This window comes from Moschus berezovskii, chromosome 24 (genome assembly GCF_049115385.1).
Source record: "Moschus berezovskii isolate FMDL1 chromosome 24, NW_MosBer_1.0, whole genome shotgun sequence".
Classification (NCBI taxonomy): Eukaryota; Metazoa; Chordata; class Mammalia; order Artiodactyla; family Moschidae; genus Moschus; species Moschus berezovskii.
The window spans coordinates 47125628-47143038 of NC_142483.1; the positions used below are offsets into that span (position 1 = coordinate 47125628).

General features: G+C 39.7%; 1 protein-coding gene across 4 annotated transcripts in view; it reads left to right on the forward strand.

Moving 5' to 3' along the window:
- Positions 1-17411, forward strand: part of ULK4 (unc-51 like kinase 4) — a 514736-nt gene that overhangs the window by 19926 nt on the left and 477399 nt on the right. For 3 of the 4 annotated variants that reach the window (XR_008684254.2, XM_055414559.2, XM_088831696.1), the window contains exons 9-16: positions 1690-1782; positions 4036-4151; positions 4304-4373; positions 5790-5886; positions 10927-11031; positions 12797-12857; positions 14199-14380; positions 15267-15313. Coding sequence is in view for 3 of the 4 variants with exons in the window: in XM_055414559.2 (XP_055270534.2) it covers positions 1690-1782; positions 4036-4151; positions 4304-4373; positions 5790-5886; positions 10927-11031; positions 12797-12857; positions 14199-14380; positions 15267-15313 (771 nt within the window). In the remaining variant the exon portion in view is untranslated. The remainder of the gene's footprint in view (positions 1-1689; positions 1783-4035; positions 4152-4303; positions 4374-5789; positions 5887-10926; positions 11032-12796; positions 12858-14198; positions 14381-15266; positions 15314-17411) is intronic. The other variant, XM_055414560.2, reaches the window with a different exon arrangement.

Below are 17411 nucleotides of genomic sequence, written 5' to 3' on the forward strand. Positions count from 1 at the left end.
AAGACACTGCTGTACTTGAAATAGAATGCTTTTAGGATAAGTGTTACTTTGGTGGATAATCTCCCAGATTTTTTGGATAAGATATAAATATGCTTAATTTAGCTAATTTAGGACCTTATTTAGGATGCATTTTTATGTATTTATATTCCACATGAAATACTTTTTTGCATAAATGGGACCACCCCATAACCTAGTTTCTTTATATATCTGCTTCGTCATTTTATTTTTTCACTTGGTCATTTTAAGTGGCTGCTGAATGTACATTTTTTTTTGAGAGTGCTTCTTGATTTAGAGCATCATATCTACTGAGTGCTATGGTAAATATGTTCTTGTCTCTTTCTTGTTGGTCACTTAAGAAGTTATCTCTTTTGAATAAGTTTCTCAAGATGGGGTTGCTGGCCGAAGGCTAATAAGAACATTAAAAGTGTGGACACATTTGCTGATCCCAGGAACATGGGAAGGTTTATACTTACAGCAATTTTAGAAAGCTCCTTCCCTCCCATTGTTAAATACAGTGGGCTTTGTTGATCTTATACATTTTTTGCTACTTTGGTAGATGAAAAAGAAATTCCATTTTATTGGCAATTTTAATTGTTAGTGAATTTTAGGAGCCATTTGTATAAAAGGGGTATATACTTGTGGCTGCCAGTTCTTTATCGCTTGTATTTTAATTTCAACCAAAGTAGTTTGAATTTCATTTTATAAATTTTGAATAATTAGATATAAATTACTGTCTTTTTTGAATTTTAGGCTTAATCATTTTGAGTTGAGTAAACCTCAGGTATAATTGATCAGTAGTAAAACTTAATGCTTTGAAAGTGAGTCTAGTTTTCAGATACGGCCTAAAGTCATCTTAATATGGATGATCTAATTAAATAATGTTTTGACTTCTAAACAGAAATGTGACTCTGTGTAGTCATGAGGTTGATAATTTTCTTTATTTCTGAATGAACTTCTAAAAGTGAAGTTACAAAATTGGCAGGGCAGGAATAGAGATGCAGATATAGAGAACAGATTTTGGACCCAGATAGGGAAGGAGACGGAGAAGGCAATGGCACCCCACTCCAGTACTCTTGCCTGGAAAATCCCATGGACGGAGGAGCCTGGTAGGCTGCAGTCCATGGGTTGTGAAGAGTCGGAGACGACTGAGCGACTTCACTTTCACTTTTGACTTTCGTGCATTGGAGAAGGAAATGGCAACCCACTCCAGTGTTCTTGCCTGGAGAATCCCAGGGACGAAGGAGCCTGGTGGGCTGCCGTCTATGGGGTCGCACAGAGTTGGATACGACTGAAGCGACTTAGCAGCAGCAAGGAAGGAGAGGGTGGCATGAATTGAGAGTAGCACTGAAACATGTACATTACCATATGTAAAACAGATAGCGAATGGGAAGTTGCTGTAAAACACAGGGAGTTCAATGCAGTACTCTCTGACAACCTGTGGGGTGGGTTAGGGGATAAGGGATTTCAGGAGGGAGGGGACATGTGTACTTATGACTGATTCACATTGTTATATGGCAGAAGCCATCACAGTATTATAAAGCAGTTATCTTCCAGTTAAAAATTAAGAATAAAAAGATAATAAAAAGGAATATGTGAAGCAAATCTGATATGTGGAACTAGGACTTGTCCTGGGAATTCTCCATGGTAAATCATATTAAAATAGATTTTAAACATTTCTGTTTTATGAAGACTGACTTGGGCAGACCTGCTGCAGCATTCATTTTGGAAGGATGCTTTTGCTCGAAATGATCAGGACTCAAGCACTGAGGATTCCAGCGTCAGGTAGTACAAGCTGATCTTTGTGTGTGGGGCATGGTTACTAAACACTTGGCCCGTTACTGTGATTGCAGCCTCAATGATGTGCATTTCTGTGCTTTTCCTAATAGAAAATCCAGCATTGGTTTAATTAAGGGTTGCTTAAAGAGTTTAGTCCTGACATTTTGTGTGCTTGACTTTGCTCGTTTTTCGTCAGTTGTTTATTCTTCAGACAGGGTTTTAGTACTGTAGCCATTAGTTCTGTTCACCTGGACTCCCACCTTGTCAGCACATGGTAGGATCGCATTTCCCTCTTTGAAATTAGGTGCAGTCCTGTGACTTGCTGTGGCTAATGAAATGTGAGCAGCAGTGATGTGTTATTTCTGGGTAGAAACTCAAAGAGCCAGGGTGTGATTTGCTACATTTCTTTCTCCTGATGAGGTGATCAGGAAGAAAATGTCCAGGTGGAGCTGCCTTCAGGCTGGGTCTTCAGTGACCACGATGAGCATAGCTTTCCTGCCTGCCTGTGGTGGCTGTGTGCACGAGTGAGACATAAAGCTAGGAGATTCTAAGTCACTAGTATTTGTGGATCATGTTACCACAGCATAACCTAGCTCATCCTGACTAATATACTTCATTTTTATTATTAAATCTTAGCCCAGGACACTTACAAAAGTGATGGTGTTTTGAAAAGAACGTGGTGAAAAGTAGATGAGGCAAAGTCCAGATAATCGACTCCTCCTTTCTCCACTTTATTCAGTGATAATGGTTGGTTGTTTCTTAATTTTAATCTTGTCAATTTAGTGTACTGGATAGAGAAATCTGAATTCCATGTAAGGTCTCTCTCAAACTTTGGTTTCTGCGGTCCACTGAGCTTCAGCTATTTTCACACTTCAGGCTCTATGAAGAGTACAGAAACCTGGGCTTGGGTCCTTGTCCGTCAGTGACAGCAAGTCCTAGGACACCTGGCACCTTAGTATGCCATCCTTCTTTTGATCTGTATGCCATTTATTTCTTACTGGCCTTGCAAGGACTTTTTTTTAGCATGATAATGAATGAGGTAATGAAAGAGTGGGCCACGACTGAGCAACTGAACTGAGCGTATGAGGGGTGGTGCGGGTGAACACCGTCGCCTGGTTTCTGATTGTAGAATGCATTCAGCCTTTCTGCATTAAGTACAGCGGGCTTCCCTGGTGGCGCTGGTGGTGAAGAACCTGCCTGCCAGTGCAGGAGATGCAAGAGCCACGGGTTCAATCCCTGGATCAGGAAGGTCCCTTGGAGGAGGAAAATGGCGACCTACTCCAGTATTCTTGGCTGGAGAATCCCCATGGGCAGAGGAGCCTGGTGGGCTGCAGACTTCAGGGTCGCAAGAGTTGGGTACAACAGAGCGTGCACACACACACACGCGCACACGCACACACACACACGATGAGCTGGAGGGTTTTGTAACTTCCCCTTTTCAATTGGAAACGAATGTTATTAATAAACGTCAAGTGCCTTTTTGTATCAGTCGATACGATCATGTGGTTTCCCTCCTTTAGATCTCTTTACGGGCTCTTACATACATTGGTTTTCAAATTTTGAGGCACCTTGCCTTCCCTCTCTGAACCACACTTACTCGTGGTGTATGTTTTTATTCTTGATGGATGTCTTTGGGACCAAGTGACAGGAGGATGGTGAGAGAGGAAAAATAAGAGAACAGAGAGATTTGCCTCACCTTCTTGGGATCATAGCTCTCTGGTTAGAAAAGGGGATGTTCCTCCTGCAGGATTTTAGGTTTGGCCAGAAGTGTCTGCTGCAAGATTACCTGGAGGCTGGGGCAGGACAAAAGGGAATAAGACAAACCAAAAACCAAACAAAAAACTAGGGTATTTCCCCTGCTCTGACCCTTAGGGATTCCCTTTCCTGTTCCTTGGAACAGAAATAGAGGAGTTCTCGTGGGGCTTCTTTGAGCCCAGGGCTGGCAACACTGGAAGGGCAGAAATAAAAGGGAAGCTCATTACTGGCTCACTGATACTTCGAGTGCTGGTTTACTTCTTGTGTTGGCCTGCTGCTATTTATTTTTCAGGGATAAATTTGATAGGCTTCTTAGTACAGTGCCTTGCACACAGTAAGTGTTCATTTTAGTTACTCGATGAAAAATACTACCTTTCTAATTCCGTAGTTTGGCCAAATGTCCTGTGCAACTTAAGTATCTTTGCCAGCCTCTTGTTCGACACAGAAAACTATAGAAAGCTCAGTAGTAAGCTTGATTGAGTTGAGTTTTCTCTTGTTAAACAGCAGAAACATGGAATATTCTGGGTCCCAAGATTCCACGGAACTTCTGAAGAGCCCTCAAGGTGGACAAGCAAAGGCGGAGAAGAGTGGGCAGCGACTCAGTCACTCCTTCAGGCTAGGTGAGCTTGCATTTGACTGTGTTGCTGCTGCTCCAAACGCTGTTTCTGACAGTCCCTAATCTGTGTTATCTGTCTCTTCAGATCTCTGTCTACGTCATACCCTGCTCATGTTTTTGTTCACTTATGGATATTGTTTTACCTTCCTGCCACAGAAAATCCATCCAAGTTGCGGCCGAAGAGTACCCTCGGGGGTCAATTGAATGAGTCCATGTTTCTTCTCAGGTATGTAAGATACAGAGTGGTACGGAGTCTGTGGGGGATGAAAGCTAGATCTTCTTAAGTGTCTTGTCCTGGTGGTGAGCCATGTTGCCCAGAAATAAAGGACAGGGATGAATGCCACATTCCCGTTTTGCTCTCCGTGCAAGTTACTGTTCAGTGCTGGCCAGTGGAATGTAGACTTCCCTTTGTATTTTTAAAATTTCTAACTAAGCCACCTTATCTTTTCTGTTTATGAGGGTTAAAACTTCTTTATTTTGTACTTCTGCTGCAAGTAAAATTGAATTTAAAATTTCAGAAGTTGGGCTTCTTTATTTGGATAAAAACTTATAGGAAAAACAGGTTGTGTTTTTCTTTAAATGTAGCTGTATCTGGGAGGCTTAAACAATATTTGCAATCATTGAAATAATAAAATAAGAATGGTATTTAAAGTGATTAGACCAATGTATTTAAAATTTTAATAATGTGTAAATATGCGGTGTTATAGTTTATAGGCTCAGCCTTATAGTTTAATTTCATGACATAGGAATTATAATAATAAACTAAAATTTCCTGATTTGTTTTACCCATATTTAAATATAAAGTATGTTAAATTTGTCTATACATCTTAGGCATTTTAAGTTAAAAAAATTTGTACAATCTCTGGTAAATTTTGTGACCTAAGTAAGTACTTGTTTAGTGAATGAATACAAAGGCAGGTAAGTAGAGGAGAGGAGATATTTGGAAATTTGAAGGAATTCATCACAAAAACACCATGATGATTTAAATGGAAGAATTTCTTAAAATGCCAGAAACTCAAACTCAGACCCGGATGTAATGGAGTGGGCCCCCAGAGTATGGCATCCATTGATAAGTGTGGGAGGAATCATTAAAAACAGATGAGGATTATAACTTGTTACTAAGTAGGTAACAAAGTAATTTACTAGTTCAAACATTTTATGAAATAAAGTTATAAACATTTTCCATGCTTTGTAGAATATCTGAGCTATTTTATTAATGTAAATCCTGCCTAGATCAGCAGACATTAAAAAATATTCTTTAAGCTTCTAGTTAAAACAAAATACTGTATATAGTATGCCATGCCATGCCCAGTTGATCAGTTGTGTCCAGCTCTTTGTGTCCACATGAACTGTAGCCCGCCAGGCTCCTTTGTCCTTGGGATTTCCCAGGCAAGAATACTGGAGCAGGTTGTCATTTCCTACTCCAGAGGATCTTCCCAACCCAGGGATCGAACCAGGGTCTCTTGTGTCTCCTTCATGGGCAGGCAGATTCTTTACCACTAGAATCCCAGGGATGGCGGAGCCTGGTGGGCTGCCGTCTATGGGGTCGCATAGAGTCGGACATAACTGAAGCGACCTAGCAGCAGCAGCAGTGCCATCTGGGAAGCCCCTTGAATAACGTTAACTGGCGTGTATTTTTCAGTTCTCGTCCTACTCCAAGAACCAGCAGTGCAGTGGCATTAAGTCCTGGTGATGCTGTGACTCAGAGTTCACCACAGAAGACTCCTCCCTTGACCAAAGTAAGCGAAGATAGAATTTTTCATTTTTTTTCTTATGCAAGATAACAGAGATTCACAAGAATAATTGCAAGTTAATCTGTGAGCTATGTTTGTAATTGCAAGATTTACAATTAAGTCATCTTCCTTGATTATCACTGGTTTTTCTAGTAAGTACTCTTAAGAGAGAGTTGCTTCATAGGTGTTTTCTTGATAGCAGCTTTATTGAGATGTAATTGACACAGCATGCAATTCACCCATTTAAAGTGTATAATTCAGAGGCTTTTAGCATACTCAGAGTTATGCAGTCATCACTGCCGTTAATCTCATCATCCCACAGAGAAGCCCTGTGTACCCATTAGCAGTCACTCCTGTTTTCTTCCAATTTCTCTAACATTTTGCTCTCGGCAACCTCTAATCTGCTTTCTGTCTTTATAAATATGCCTGTCCTGGATATTTCCTTTAAATGGATCATACAATATGGGATCCTTTGTGACTGTCTTTTTTTTACTTCAGTGTTTTTTAAGATTCATCCAAGCTGTAGCATGTATCAATACTGTATTCCTTGTTATTGCCTGATAATACTCTGTTGTATATACCACATTTTATGTTTCCATTCATCAGTCTGTGGACATTTGGGTGATTTTCTTCTTTTGGCTCTTCTGAGTGATGCTGCTATGAATGGTTGTGTACATTTTTGTGTGGGTATGTATTCTGTGCTACATCATGTGGTAACTCTTTTTAACCTTTGGAAGAACTGCCGTTTTCCAAAGCAGCTGCACCATTTTACATTCTCAGCACCAGTGTGTGAGGGTTCCAGTTTTCACATACTTAGCAAAACTTGTTACTGCCTGGCAGTCAGTAGATTTAAAAATTGTGGTAAAATATACATTACATAAAATTTACCATTTTAACCATTTTTTAGTGTGGGTTTGGTGGTGTATAGTGTTGATACAGTTATATTGCCATGTAACTGTCAGTACCTCGCATTCCCCACACTCCCCAGACCCTGACAACCACTCTTCTACTTTCTGCCTCTGTGGATTTGCCCAGTAACCTTACATAAGTGGAATCACACAATATTTGTCCTTTAGTATCTGGACTATTTCACTTAGTGTAATGTCTTCATGGTCCATCTACCTTGTAGCATGTATCAGAATTTCATTCTTTTTTCAGGCTGAAAAATAGTCCGTCGTGTGTTTGTACCAATTTATTCATTCATCTTTCTATAGACACTTGGGTTGCTTCAACCTTTTGGCTATTGTGAACAGTGCTGCAATTGTCTCTCTTTTATTATAGCCACTCTGAGTTCAGTTCAGTCGCTCAGTCGTGTCCGACTCTTTGCGACCCCATGAATCACAGCACGCCAGGCCTCCCTGTCCATCACCAACTCCCGGAGTTCACTCAAACTCATGTCCATCGAGTCAGTGATGCCATCCAGCCATCTCACTCTCTGTCGTCCCCGTCTCCTCCTGCCCCCAATCCTTCCCAGCATCAGAGTCTTTTCTGGTGAGTCAACTCTTCTCATGAGGTGGCCAAAGTATTGGAGTTTCAGCTTTAGCATCAGTCCTTCTAATGAACACCCAGGATTGATCTCCTTTAGAATGGACTGGTTGGATCTCCTTGCAGTCCAAGGGACTCTCAAGAGTCTTCTCCAGCACCACAGTTCAAAAGCATCAATTCTTCAGCTTTCTTCACAGTCCAACTCTCACATCCATACATGACCACGGGAAAAACCATAGCCTTGACTAGACGGACCTTTGTTGGCAAAGTAATGTCTCTGCTTTTTAATATACTATCTAGGTTGGTCATAACTTTCCTTCCAAGGAGTAAGCGTCTTTTAATTTCATGGCTGCAATCAGCATCCGCAGATGCTGACACTCTTAGTGGGTGTCAAATTATATCTCACTATAGTTTTGATTTCATTTCTTCGTTGGCTAATAATCCTGAGCATCTGTTTGAGTGCTTATTGGGAATTTATATCTTCTTTGGAAGAGTGTCTGTGTAATCCTTGCCCATTATTGAGCTGTAGGAATTCTTTGTATTTTAGATATATGATTATAAACATTTTCTCCCATTCTGTGAATTGTTCTTTCACTTTCTTGATGGTGTCCTTTGAGCCACAAATGTTTTTAATTTTGATGTAGACCGAATTATCATTTTTGTCTTTGTTGCCTGTACCCTTGGTGTCATAACTGAAAGAAACGGTTGCCACCTCTTAGGTCATGAAGGTTTATTTCTATGCTTAGCTCTTACATGTCTGTCTGCAATCCATTTTGAGTTAATTTTTGTATATGGCATGAGGTAAGGAGGTCCATCCAACTTCTTTGGTTTACATGTGGATATCCAGTTGCCTCAGCACCATTTGTTTAAAAGGCTCTTCCTTCCCCATTTAAATGTCTTGGAATTCTTGTTGAATATTGTGCTTAGTCACTCAGTCATATCCGACTCTTTCCAACCCCATGGGCTGCAGCCCACCATGCTCCTCTATCAATGGAATTCTCCAGGCAAGAATACTGGAGTGGGTAGCCATTCCCTTCTCCAGGGGAACTGGGAATAGAACCAAGATCTCGTGAATTGCAGGCGGATTCTTTACCAACTGAGCAACCAGGAAAGCCCAAGAATACTGGAATGGGTAGCCTATCCCTTCTCCAGGGGACCTTCCTGACCCTGGAATTGAACTGGAGTCTCCTGCATTGCATGAGGATTCTTTACCAGCTGATCTATCAGGGAAGCCCTGTTGAATATTAATTAGCTTAAAGGTTTATTTCTGGACTCTCAGTTCTGTTCCACTGACTGATTCTATTCCACTGACTGTCTTGGGCACTGTGACTTTTTAGTTAGTTTTGAAATTAGAAAGTATGATTCTTGACTTTGTTCTTTCTCAAGGTTTTTTTTTTTGGTCTATTCTGGGTTTCTTAAATTTCCATCAGAATTTTAGGATCAGTTCACCAGGTTTTGAAAAGAAGCCATCTGGGATTGTGAGGACAATTATGTTGCATATCCAGGTCAATTTGGGGGTATTGCCATGTTAGCAGTATAAGGTTTGCTTCCACGGACAAGGAGTCTCTTTCTACTTATTTAGATCTTCTTTAGTTTCTGTCAATCATAGTTGTTTTGAATGCAGAAATATTTTGAACTAAATATTTTTCCATGTTATGTTTTATTGTACTTTTTGCTTGGTAGAAACAATTGCTTTTAATTCTTACCATAATTTTTATGTAATGTGAAATGCATTTGAACCAGGTGAAACTTAATTTTGCATTGAAATGAAATGTTAAAAGCTTATAATAAAATCTCCCTGTGCTAATACATGTTTTGTTAAATGTGAGATATGGAATCAGTATAAAAGTAAAAAGAGGCATTCTGAAATGCGATAAATGTTGAATTTCTTTTGGCAGATGTTTATTGTAGAAGAGTGTATGTAATCATCTTACTGAGACTGTTCAAGCAGTAATTATAGAATTACTATAAGGGAGCTTAGATTTTATAATTCTTTAAATGATACCTGATGCTTTTTATTCAATTACAAAAATGTTAGAAAACTTGGAAAATGTAGCAGAGGACAAAGAGAATAAAAACCTGCTTGTGATTTAATTGCTACCTAGAGTAACCGCTGATTACATTTTGATATATAACTACTTTTGGTTCTGTACATGCATGTCCATTTTTAAACAAAGGAACATAATTTTATAAAAGTTATTTTCCTTTAATAAGTAAGACCTCATTGTACTTTTTGATTAAGTTATTCCTGAGCATTTAACAGTTTATTTTTTGCTACTGTCAATGATATATGGTATTTTTATAACCTGTTTTTGTGCATATGTTCACTGTATATGTATGAAATTAATTTTTACATATATAGTTTTCTAATTGGTCTACTTTACTAATTCTTCGATTATTTTAAAAGTTTTTCAGTTGATTTCATCTTGGCTTTTGAGTTTTTCTGTTTTGAAAGTCTGTTCTTAAATTTTTTTTAAACATTTTTTTACAAAAGTTCCTCCTAATTCTTCATGAGTCTCTAATATTCTGTCTTCTAAGTTGCAAAGTGGTGGTTGTGGTTTCTAGGAACTTTATTAGCTAATTATTCTGTCCTTTACCTTAGTTTTGAATAGTTTCTTTCTCTACTTATTTTTCACTTTACTGATTTGATTTTCTGGTTATCAGAGTATTGGTCAGAGTTTCAGTGGACGTTCTTAATGCATAAATCCAATTTTTTTTTTCAGATGTGAAATACTTAAGGCATAGCACTAGGAATAAAAATTGAACTTAAGAAGAGCACAAAGAAGCATCTCGAATAACTAAAGGGGAACATCTAGTTATTCGTTTTCATTATGTATCAGTTCCATTTTGGGATTTATAAAGATATAGGCATTTATACTTGAGCCTGGAATCTTTTTACACTGTAATTTAAGCTTTATATTGACTATTTGGTAAAGCGGAAATAAACATTAATTTTTGGTGGATAAAAGATAAAAAGCATGCTGATCATTGTAAGATCAGTTTGCCTCTTCATAGTTGAGCACATCAGAATACAGAAGATCTGTTTTGTAGTTCTAACCAACCTTTGTGGTGAACACAAGCAAGTCAGCTACTTGCTTGAGCTTTGTTTTTTTCACCTGTAAAACAGGAATAATAATACAGTAGATACAGGGTTTTCGTGAAGATCAGATGAGACTGTCTGTGGAAGTGTTTTGAAGAGCAGTGGAGGTCCATCGATACAGGTGACCTTTTTCAGTGGAGTCCACTTAGGGTGTTACTGACTCCGCCTCTTAAAGCTCTTCACTAGTCACAGAAACACGGGCTTCTTCCCAGGTGGCACCAGTGGGAAGGAATCTGCGTGCCAATGCAGGAGAAGCACGAGAGGAGGATTCAGTCCTCAGGTTGGGAAGATTGCTTGGCGGGGAGGGCACAGCAACCCACTCCAGTGTTCTTGTCTGGGAAATCCCATGAACAGAGGAACCTGGCAAGCTACAGTGCATAGGGTTGCACAGAGTCGGATACGACTGAAGCTACTGAGCACACACAGTCACAGAAACGGTCTAATTCTTGTTACTGTTCCAGATTGCAAGTGGCCACATGAGTCAGCAGGATCTGGAGTCCCGGATGAGAGAGCTTATCTACACAGACTCAGATCTCGTCATCACCCCAATCATTGACAATCCGAAGGTGTGGAAAGACCCCAAAAGCACCCTAACACCCTGGGGCTGGAATCTGGGTGATGTTTTCATTCCCTAATCTTGTCTTCTCCCCTGATTCTTGTGGTTGTCTGCTTTTCTATCCTTCTTGCCACGTGCCCATACTTACTTAGATGGATGACTGCAGACATTCTCCCTGATGGTGTGTGGTGAAGGCACGTGTCAATGAGCAGCGCTCCCTGGCTGGGGTGACGGGCTGATCACAGAGAGACCATAGCTCTCATAGGTGGTCAGGATTGCCGGGCAGGTGATGGCGAGAGACAGGGAGCTTGTATGCAGCTTCTCTTAGTGTTAATATTGTACAGGAACATAGCATGGTTAGTAGAGCTAGGGGACTGGCATTGGTACAGAGCTAGTAACTGCTGAACTTACTCGAATTTTATCATTTATACCACCGGTGTCCCTTTTCTGTGCCAGGATCCCACGTTACAGTTGGGATCTTTTGCCTCCAACTGATCCTTGTACTCCAGGGTCTTGTAGTAATTTCTTACTCTTTCCTTGTCTCTTATGATCTTGGGCTTCTCTGGTGGCTCAGACAGTAAAGCATCTGCCTGCAATGTGGGAGATCTCGGTTTGATCCCTGGGTCAGGAAAATCCCCTGGAGAAGGAAATGGCAACCCACTCCAGTACTCTTGCCTAGAAAATTCCATGGATGGAGGAGCCTGGTGGGCTACAGTCCATGGGGCCTCAAAGAGTCGGATACGACCGAGCGACTTCACTTATGATCTTGGTACTTTGAAGAGTACAGTACTGGGTAGGTATTTTGTAGAATGTCCCTCAGTTTGGGTTTGCCTAAACATTTCTCATGATTAGAAATGACGTTATGCATTTTTTGGTGAGAATACTACTAGCAAAAGTTTTAAAAATGCTCCCTAGGGAGTTTGTGGAAAAGTTAGACATAGAAATGAGGGTTGAATTTTTAAATTAAAAGTGTCACAATGAAGTCCCCCAGCTAACCCAAACTCATGGATCCAACTGCTATGTGTAGTCTTCATTTTGCTTGAGAAAACTATATGGTCTTCTGTTCAAGACCTCAGCCCACCTTCCAGCTCTTCTGTAAATCTTGACCGCATCAAACCTAAAGTCCTTATTGATTCTCTAGTTTCTTAGAAACATTTCTCTGAAGTCTGTAATTGTATCCTGCCATTTTTGCATTCTAATATAAACATTTCATGTTTTTTCTGCTGTTTAACAGATGTTTGTCTTATCTTTCCAACCAGAGTGTCAGCTCTCTGGCAGTTGGATCATGTCTTTTGTGTGTTTCCCTCCCTCTTCGCACTTAGCACAGTGCTTTGGCTTGACAGGTAGCCAGTAAATATTTATTGAATAATGAAATTTCTAACGTAGAAGTAAATTAGCTTAAGAGTAAGCCAAGATAGGGTGGACGGACTCTTTTCCATGAAGTTTTATTTTATTGCAGATGTCAATTGAAATGATTTGATTTTATGCCTTATCACTCGTGTATTAATCTGAAAGGGCTCTGTTGAATGCTTGTTCTTTTTGGTGTTGCATTTTACGTTGTTCTTCTCTGTTCTCATTGATTTGTAACGGCGTCACCGACTCGATGGACATGAGTGAGTAAGCTCCAGGAGTTGGTGATGGACAGGGAAGCCTGGCGTGCCACAGTCCATGGGGTCGCAAAAGGTTGGACACGACTGAGCGACTGAATGGAACTGAATAGGAGATACATCGGGAGACAAATACCCATCTCAAAAGTTTTTTTTTTTTAACCACAGATCATGAAACAACCACCAATTAAATATGATCCAAAAATATTGCATCTACCAGCACATTCAGGTAGGATCCTAAAGGGCTTATCAAATACACAGATTATGGCAGACAGATACAAATATAATATCTAATTGTAAATGGAATATTTATGACTAGCTAAATTTTTATTTTCCTGCCAACTGGCTGTTTTCCTGGGGCATTGTTATATAAACCACCTGTAATCCTCTTGTGTTGGCATTTGCCTTACTCAGTGGGGTCCAGGCTGCCAGGACTCTTCTGGGCAGGCAAGTTTCTGTGAAACTGGGTGGCTTTTCCTGTTGTGTGTGTGGGCCCTTCTCCCGCCCTGGACCTTAAAAGGCAGTTGAATTTCCAATATTAATCATGTTGTTGTGGGTACCGAGAGTTGGAAACCAAAAGGAAGAGTCGAGATTTCTACCTGAGGGAGTGGGGCAGTCGAGATTGGTGTCAGATGGCTCATGTTTGCAGGGATGATGTAGGCCTGGACAGACTTGAAGGGTGATTGTTCCTTTTCTTTTTTCCTGATGGAAAGTCTTATTCAGGGTGAGTGTAAGAGTTTTTTTAATACCTTGAATTTTGATGTATTTTGTTTGATAAATTATATTTTAAACTAGACCTGGAAAGATTCTTCATCATAGCGGGAGTAGAATCTAAAAATTGAAATAAAAGGAAATGTAAAATAAAATATGTTCATGTTTTACGTATTCCGAGTAGAAGCACAATTTATGAAAACTAAGAGGGGGTTTAATCTCGAAATAGTCCTTCCTTTTTCCACTTTAGTTTGAATTATTTTCAGAAATTATTGTTAAAGCTTACTTTGTTTAAATATAGAGATTAGGTGAAATTACGTTAATTTTGACTGGCGTTTCATTTCCCAGTTTCTGCCTTTCGTTTGTAGGCATTTGGAGGTGGCACTCCCAGATTGTTTCAGCTCTGTATTAACCTAGTTACATTTACTAGTCATTTCACTGGGACTTCATAACAACTATAGAAATTTTGGCTTTTCCAATATTTTAAGGCTAGGTTGCTTTATTTATGCAAAGGCCATCTTGTTTTTTTCATAGTACAGTTTTATTTAACTTTGCATTTTGTTATGCTCTTGGTTGCAAGAAAATTCTGCTAAATTTAGGCATCTGCCTTGTTTTTTTAAGCATAGTTTTCCATTGACATAGTTTAAAACATCTCCATAGGTAGAAAAATAGAAGAGTATAGAAGAGTAACTAAAAGTAGTGACATCTTTAGAGTGTTTTTGGTTTTGATAGTGTGAAGTTAGGATTTTCTTTGCACTCACTTCAGCTATTGAAATTCTGTGTTCTACTTTCTCTTGCAACATTTTTAGCAATCTTTTTTCACATAATCCCCACTTTTACTATTTTCTTTCTTCTGCAGTGGATAAATTAGTATTTCTAGAAGACCAGGATTGGAGTGATTTTCTGCAACAAGTGTGCTCGCAGATCGACTCCACTGAGAAGAGTACAGGGGCGTCGCGAGCCAAGCTGAATCTCCTGTGCTACCTGTGCGTGGTAGCTGGGCACAGGGAGGTGGCCACCAGGCTCCTCCACTCCCCGCTGGTGGGTTCCTAAATATTGGGAAGCAAATAACTCCTTTCACATCCTTGCAGCCTGCCTTCTGCACTTAACTTTTTTATTTCTATAGAGAGAAAAACAAGCAGTAAAATACTAATTCAGTTTAATTAAAATGAAAAAAATTATTTATCAAGATGACAGGTTTGCAAGTATAAAGTCCTCTGTTTAACGCTTAGATCTAAAAGCATTTGAATCGACATTGACTTTGAAGAGCTTCTTTGGTAACACTCCACTTGCATTTTACGTTAACTTGTGGTGATTGTAAGATTTATTTCATCCATGAAATCATGAGAGAGCGATGTTTTCATCAGCTGCTGGAGTGTGCTGCCCATGTGGAACAGGGGCTCTTTTCCTGGGTCTTCCTGGTGAATTCCAAGGTTTCTGATGTGACACTGATTGGGGAATTGAGTCTCTTAAGCCTTTTTCCTTCTTCCTCTGATAGTATTATTTCTTGGGCTGTCCTGGCTCATCAGTGAAACCATGGGAATTTGGCAGAGCTTTTGAAGTCATCCTCAGAAAGGAGTTAAGAGTGTTCTGGAGCAGATTCCTTTCTGGGCCTTCGTTGGGAGCTACCTTGAAAAAATTTAAGTTCATTTTCTTGCAGAATAGTGTTACAGTTCCTTATTTGGTACTTATGTTTGTGGGGTGAGGGGCAGTGGCATGTTTAGAGAATAGAATTGAGTTGGAGAAACTGGACGTACTTGTTTCTTAGTTTTTATCCAGTATAGTCAGTGCTTTTGCATCTTTGTAAATAATTACTTCCCTGGTGCAGAATTTGCATTTCATTTGTATATAGGTTTGATTTGTTAATTTAGTGATAAATTGCTGTCTCATTTCATGATTGAAATACACTTAAATTTTTATATTCTAGTTCCAGTTGCTAATCCAGCATTTGCGAATAGCTCCAAACTGGGATATGTAAGTAACATTCATATTTTAATAAATTGTTCTTATTTTATTAAGTAGTTAAAACGTACATATTTATTAGAAGCACATACTCTTAAATACTTCTTACAAAATATTTTAAAGTAATAATAACTAAATCATAGTCCTTTTTGTACCATTCCAACTGGAAGTTTAAAAATGAAAGTGAAATTGAAAGTTGTTCGATTGTGTCTGACTCTTTGGTACCCCATGGACTATGCAGTCCTTGGAATTCTCCAGGCCAGAATATTGGAGTGGGTAGCCTTTCCCTTCTCCAGGGGATCTTCCAAACCCAGGGATCAAACCCAGATCTCCTGCATTACACACGGATGCTTTACCAGCTGAGCCACAAGGGAAGCCCAAGAATACTGGAGTGGGTAGCCTGTCCTTTCTCTAGCGGATCTTCCCTTATCCAGGGATCCAACCGGGGTCTCCTGCGTTGCACGGGGATTCTTTACCAACTGAGCTGTCCTTATCCTAATATTATAAATACAATTCTAAGGTTATATAAACTACTCTAAAACTTTATTTCTGGTTACTCTTTAGAATATTCTTTTTTAAATCGTTTTAATTATTTATTTTTGGCTGTGCTGGATCTTCATCGTGGCAGGCAGGCTTCTCATGGCAGTGGCTTCTCTTGTTGCAGAGCGTGGGCTCTAGGCACGTGGGCTTCAGTAGTTGCCGCACATGGGCTCAATAGTTGAGATTCTCAGGTTTTAGAGCACAGGCTCAACAGTTGTGGGGCACAGACTTAATTGCTCCAAGGTATGTGGGATCTTCCCAGATCAGGGATCAAACCTGTGTCTCCTGCATTGGGAGGCGGATTCTTTACAACTGAGCCACCAGGGAAGCCCTTGCATATTCTGAATCAGATACTTTACACTTATCCCTGTGTTTTAATTTAGTTACTCTAAGGTGTTTTCCTTTGCCACTTTATCTTGCCTTAAGGTGGTTCACAAAATCTAATGAGCTTATGGTCTATAGACTTGTGATGGAAGGATGTGTACTTGCTTATATGGAGGCAGCATACTTGGTGAAAAGCACATTAGATAGTGTTAGCAGGCTTTGTGCTTTGGTCACCAGTGAGACTCGATCAGATGATTGATTATTTCTTTTAGAGACTCTCAACTTCTGAGGGGATCTCTGTGGGATGATTAAAGTGCTTTGGATTCAGACAGATGTGGGAGTGGATCACAGGTCTGCCCCTGGGCAAATTATTACAACAGCTGAGTGTCAGTTTCCTCATCTGTAAAATGAGGATAGTGTACCAAGTTCATAGATTTTTTGTAATAATTACAGTTTAAAAAAGCATTGAAGTATAGTTGATTTGCAATGTTATGTCAGTTTCAGGTGTACAGCAAAGTCATTCAGTTATACATGTATAAATTCTTTACAGTTAAATGTTGAATGAAGTAGGTGAATGAAATATCTTGTACGGTGCCTGGTTCTTAGTGGGTGCTTAGTATATTTTGGGGGTGTGGAAGCTGTAGTTGGTGCTGTCAAGCTTAGTTTACTGTTGAGAAGCACATGAAAACACGAAGGTGAAGGCGTTTTGTAAAATGGGCCAGTGGTAGGAGACGAATTCTTCCGTGCTGGTGAAATATGGGGGAAGCAACAGATGTCCACAAAATGCTTTCTTGAATAATTACTCTTGCACATCTTCTAATACTACTCTCCCAAGGTAAATTCTGGCATTACAAAATTGGATTTTTAAGTCATTTTTGAGCCTACTAAACTTTGAGAAGAATTGTGGTATGCTCAGTGAAAAGAAAACAGCATCTAACTGTTTAGCTGAGACTCCAATTACAGCTTTGAATGGGGTGCCCCCTGCTGGCTTTAAAAAACAGACACTCTTAATCTTTTCCAGGTACTGCTGTTTTTCAGATTGAAGTTGATTTGTAAAACGGGCTTCCCTGATATCTCAGTTGGTCAAGAGACCCCAGTTCCATCTCTGGGTTGGGAAGATCTGCTGGAAAAGGGAAAGGCTACCCACTCCAGTATTCTGGCCTAGAGAGTTCCATGGACTGGGGTCGCAAAGAGCCGGACACAACTGAGCGACTTTCAGTTACTTGTAAAACAGTTTTAATTTGAG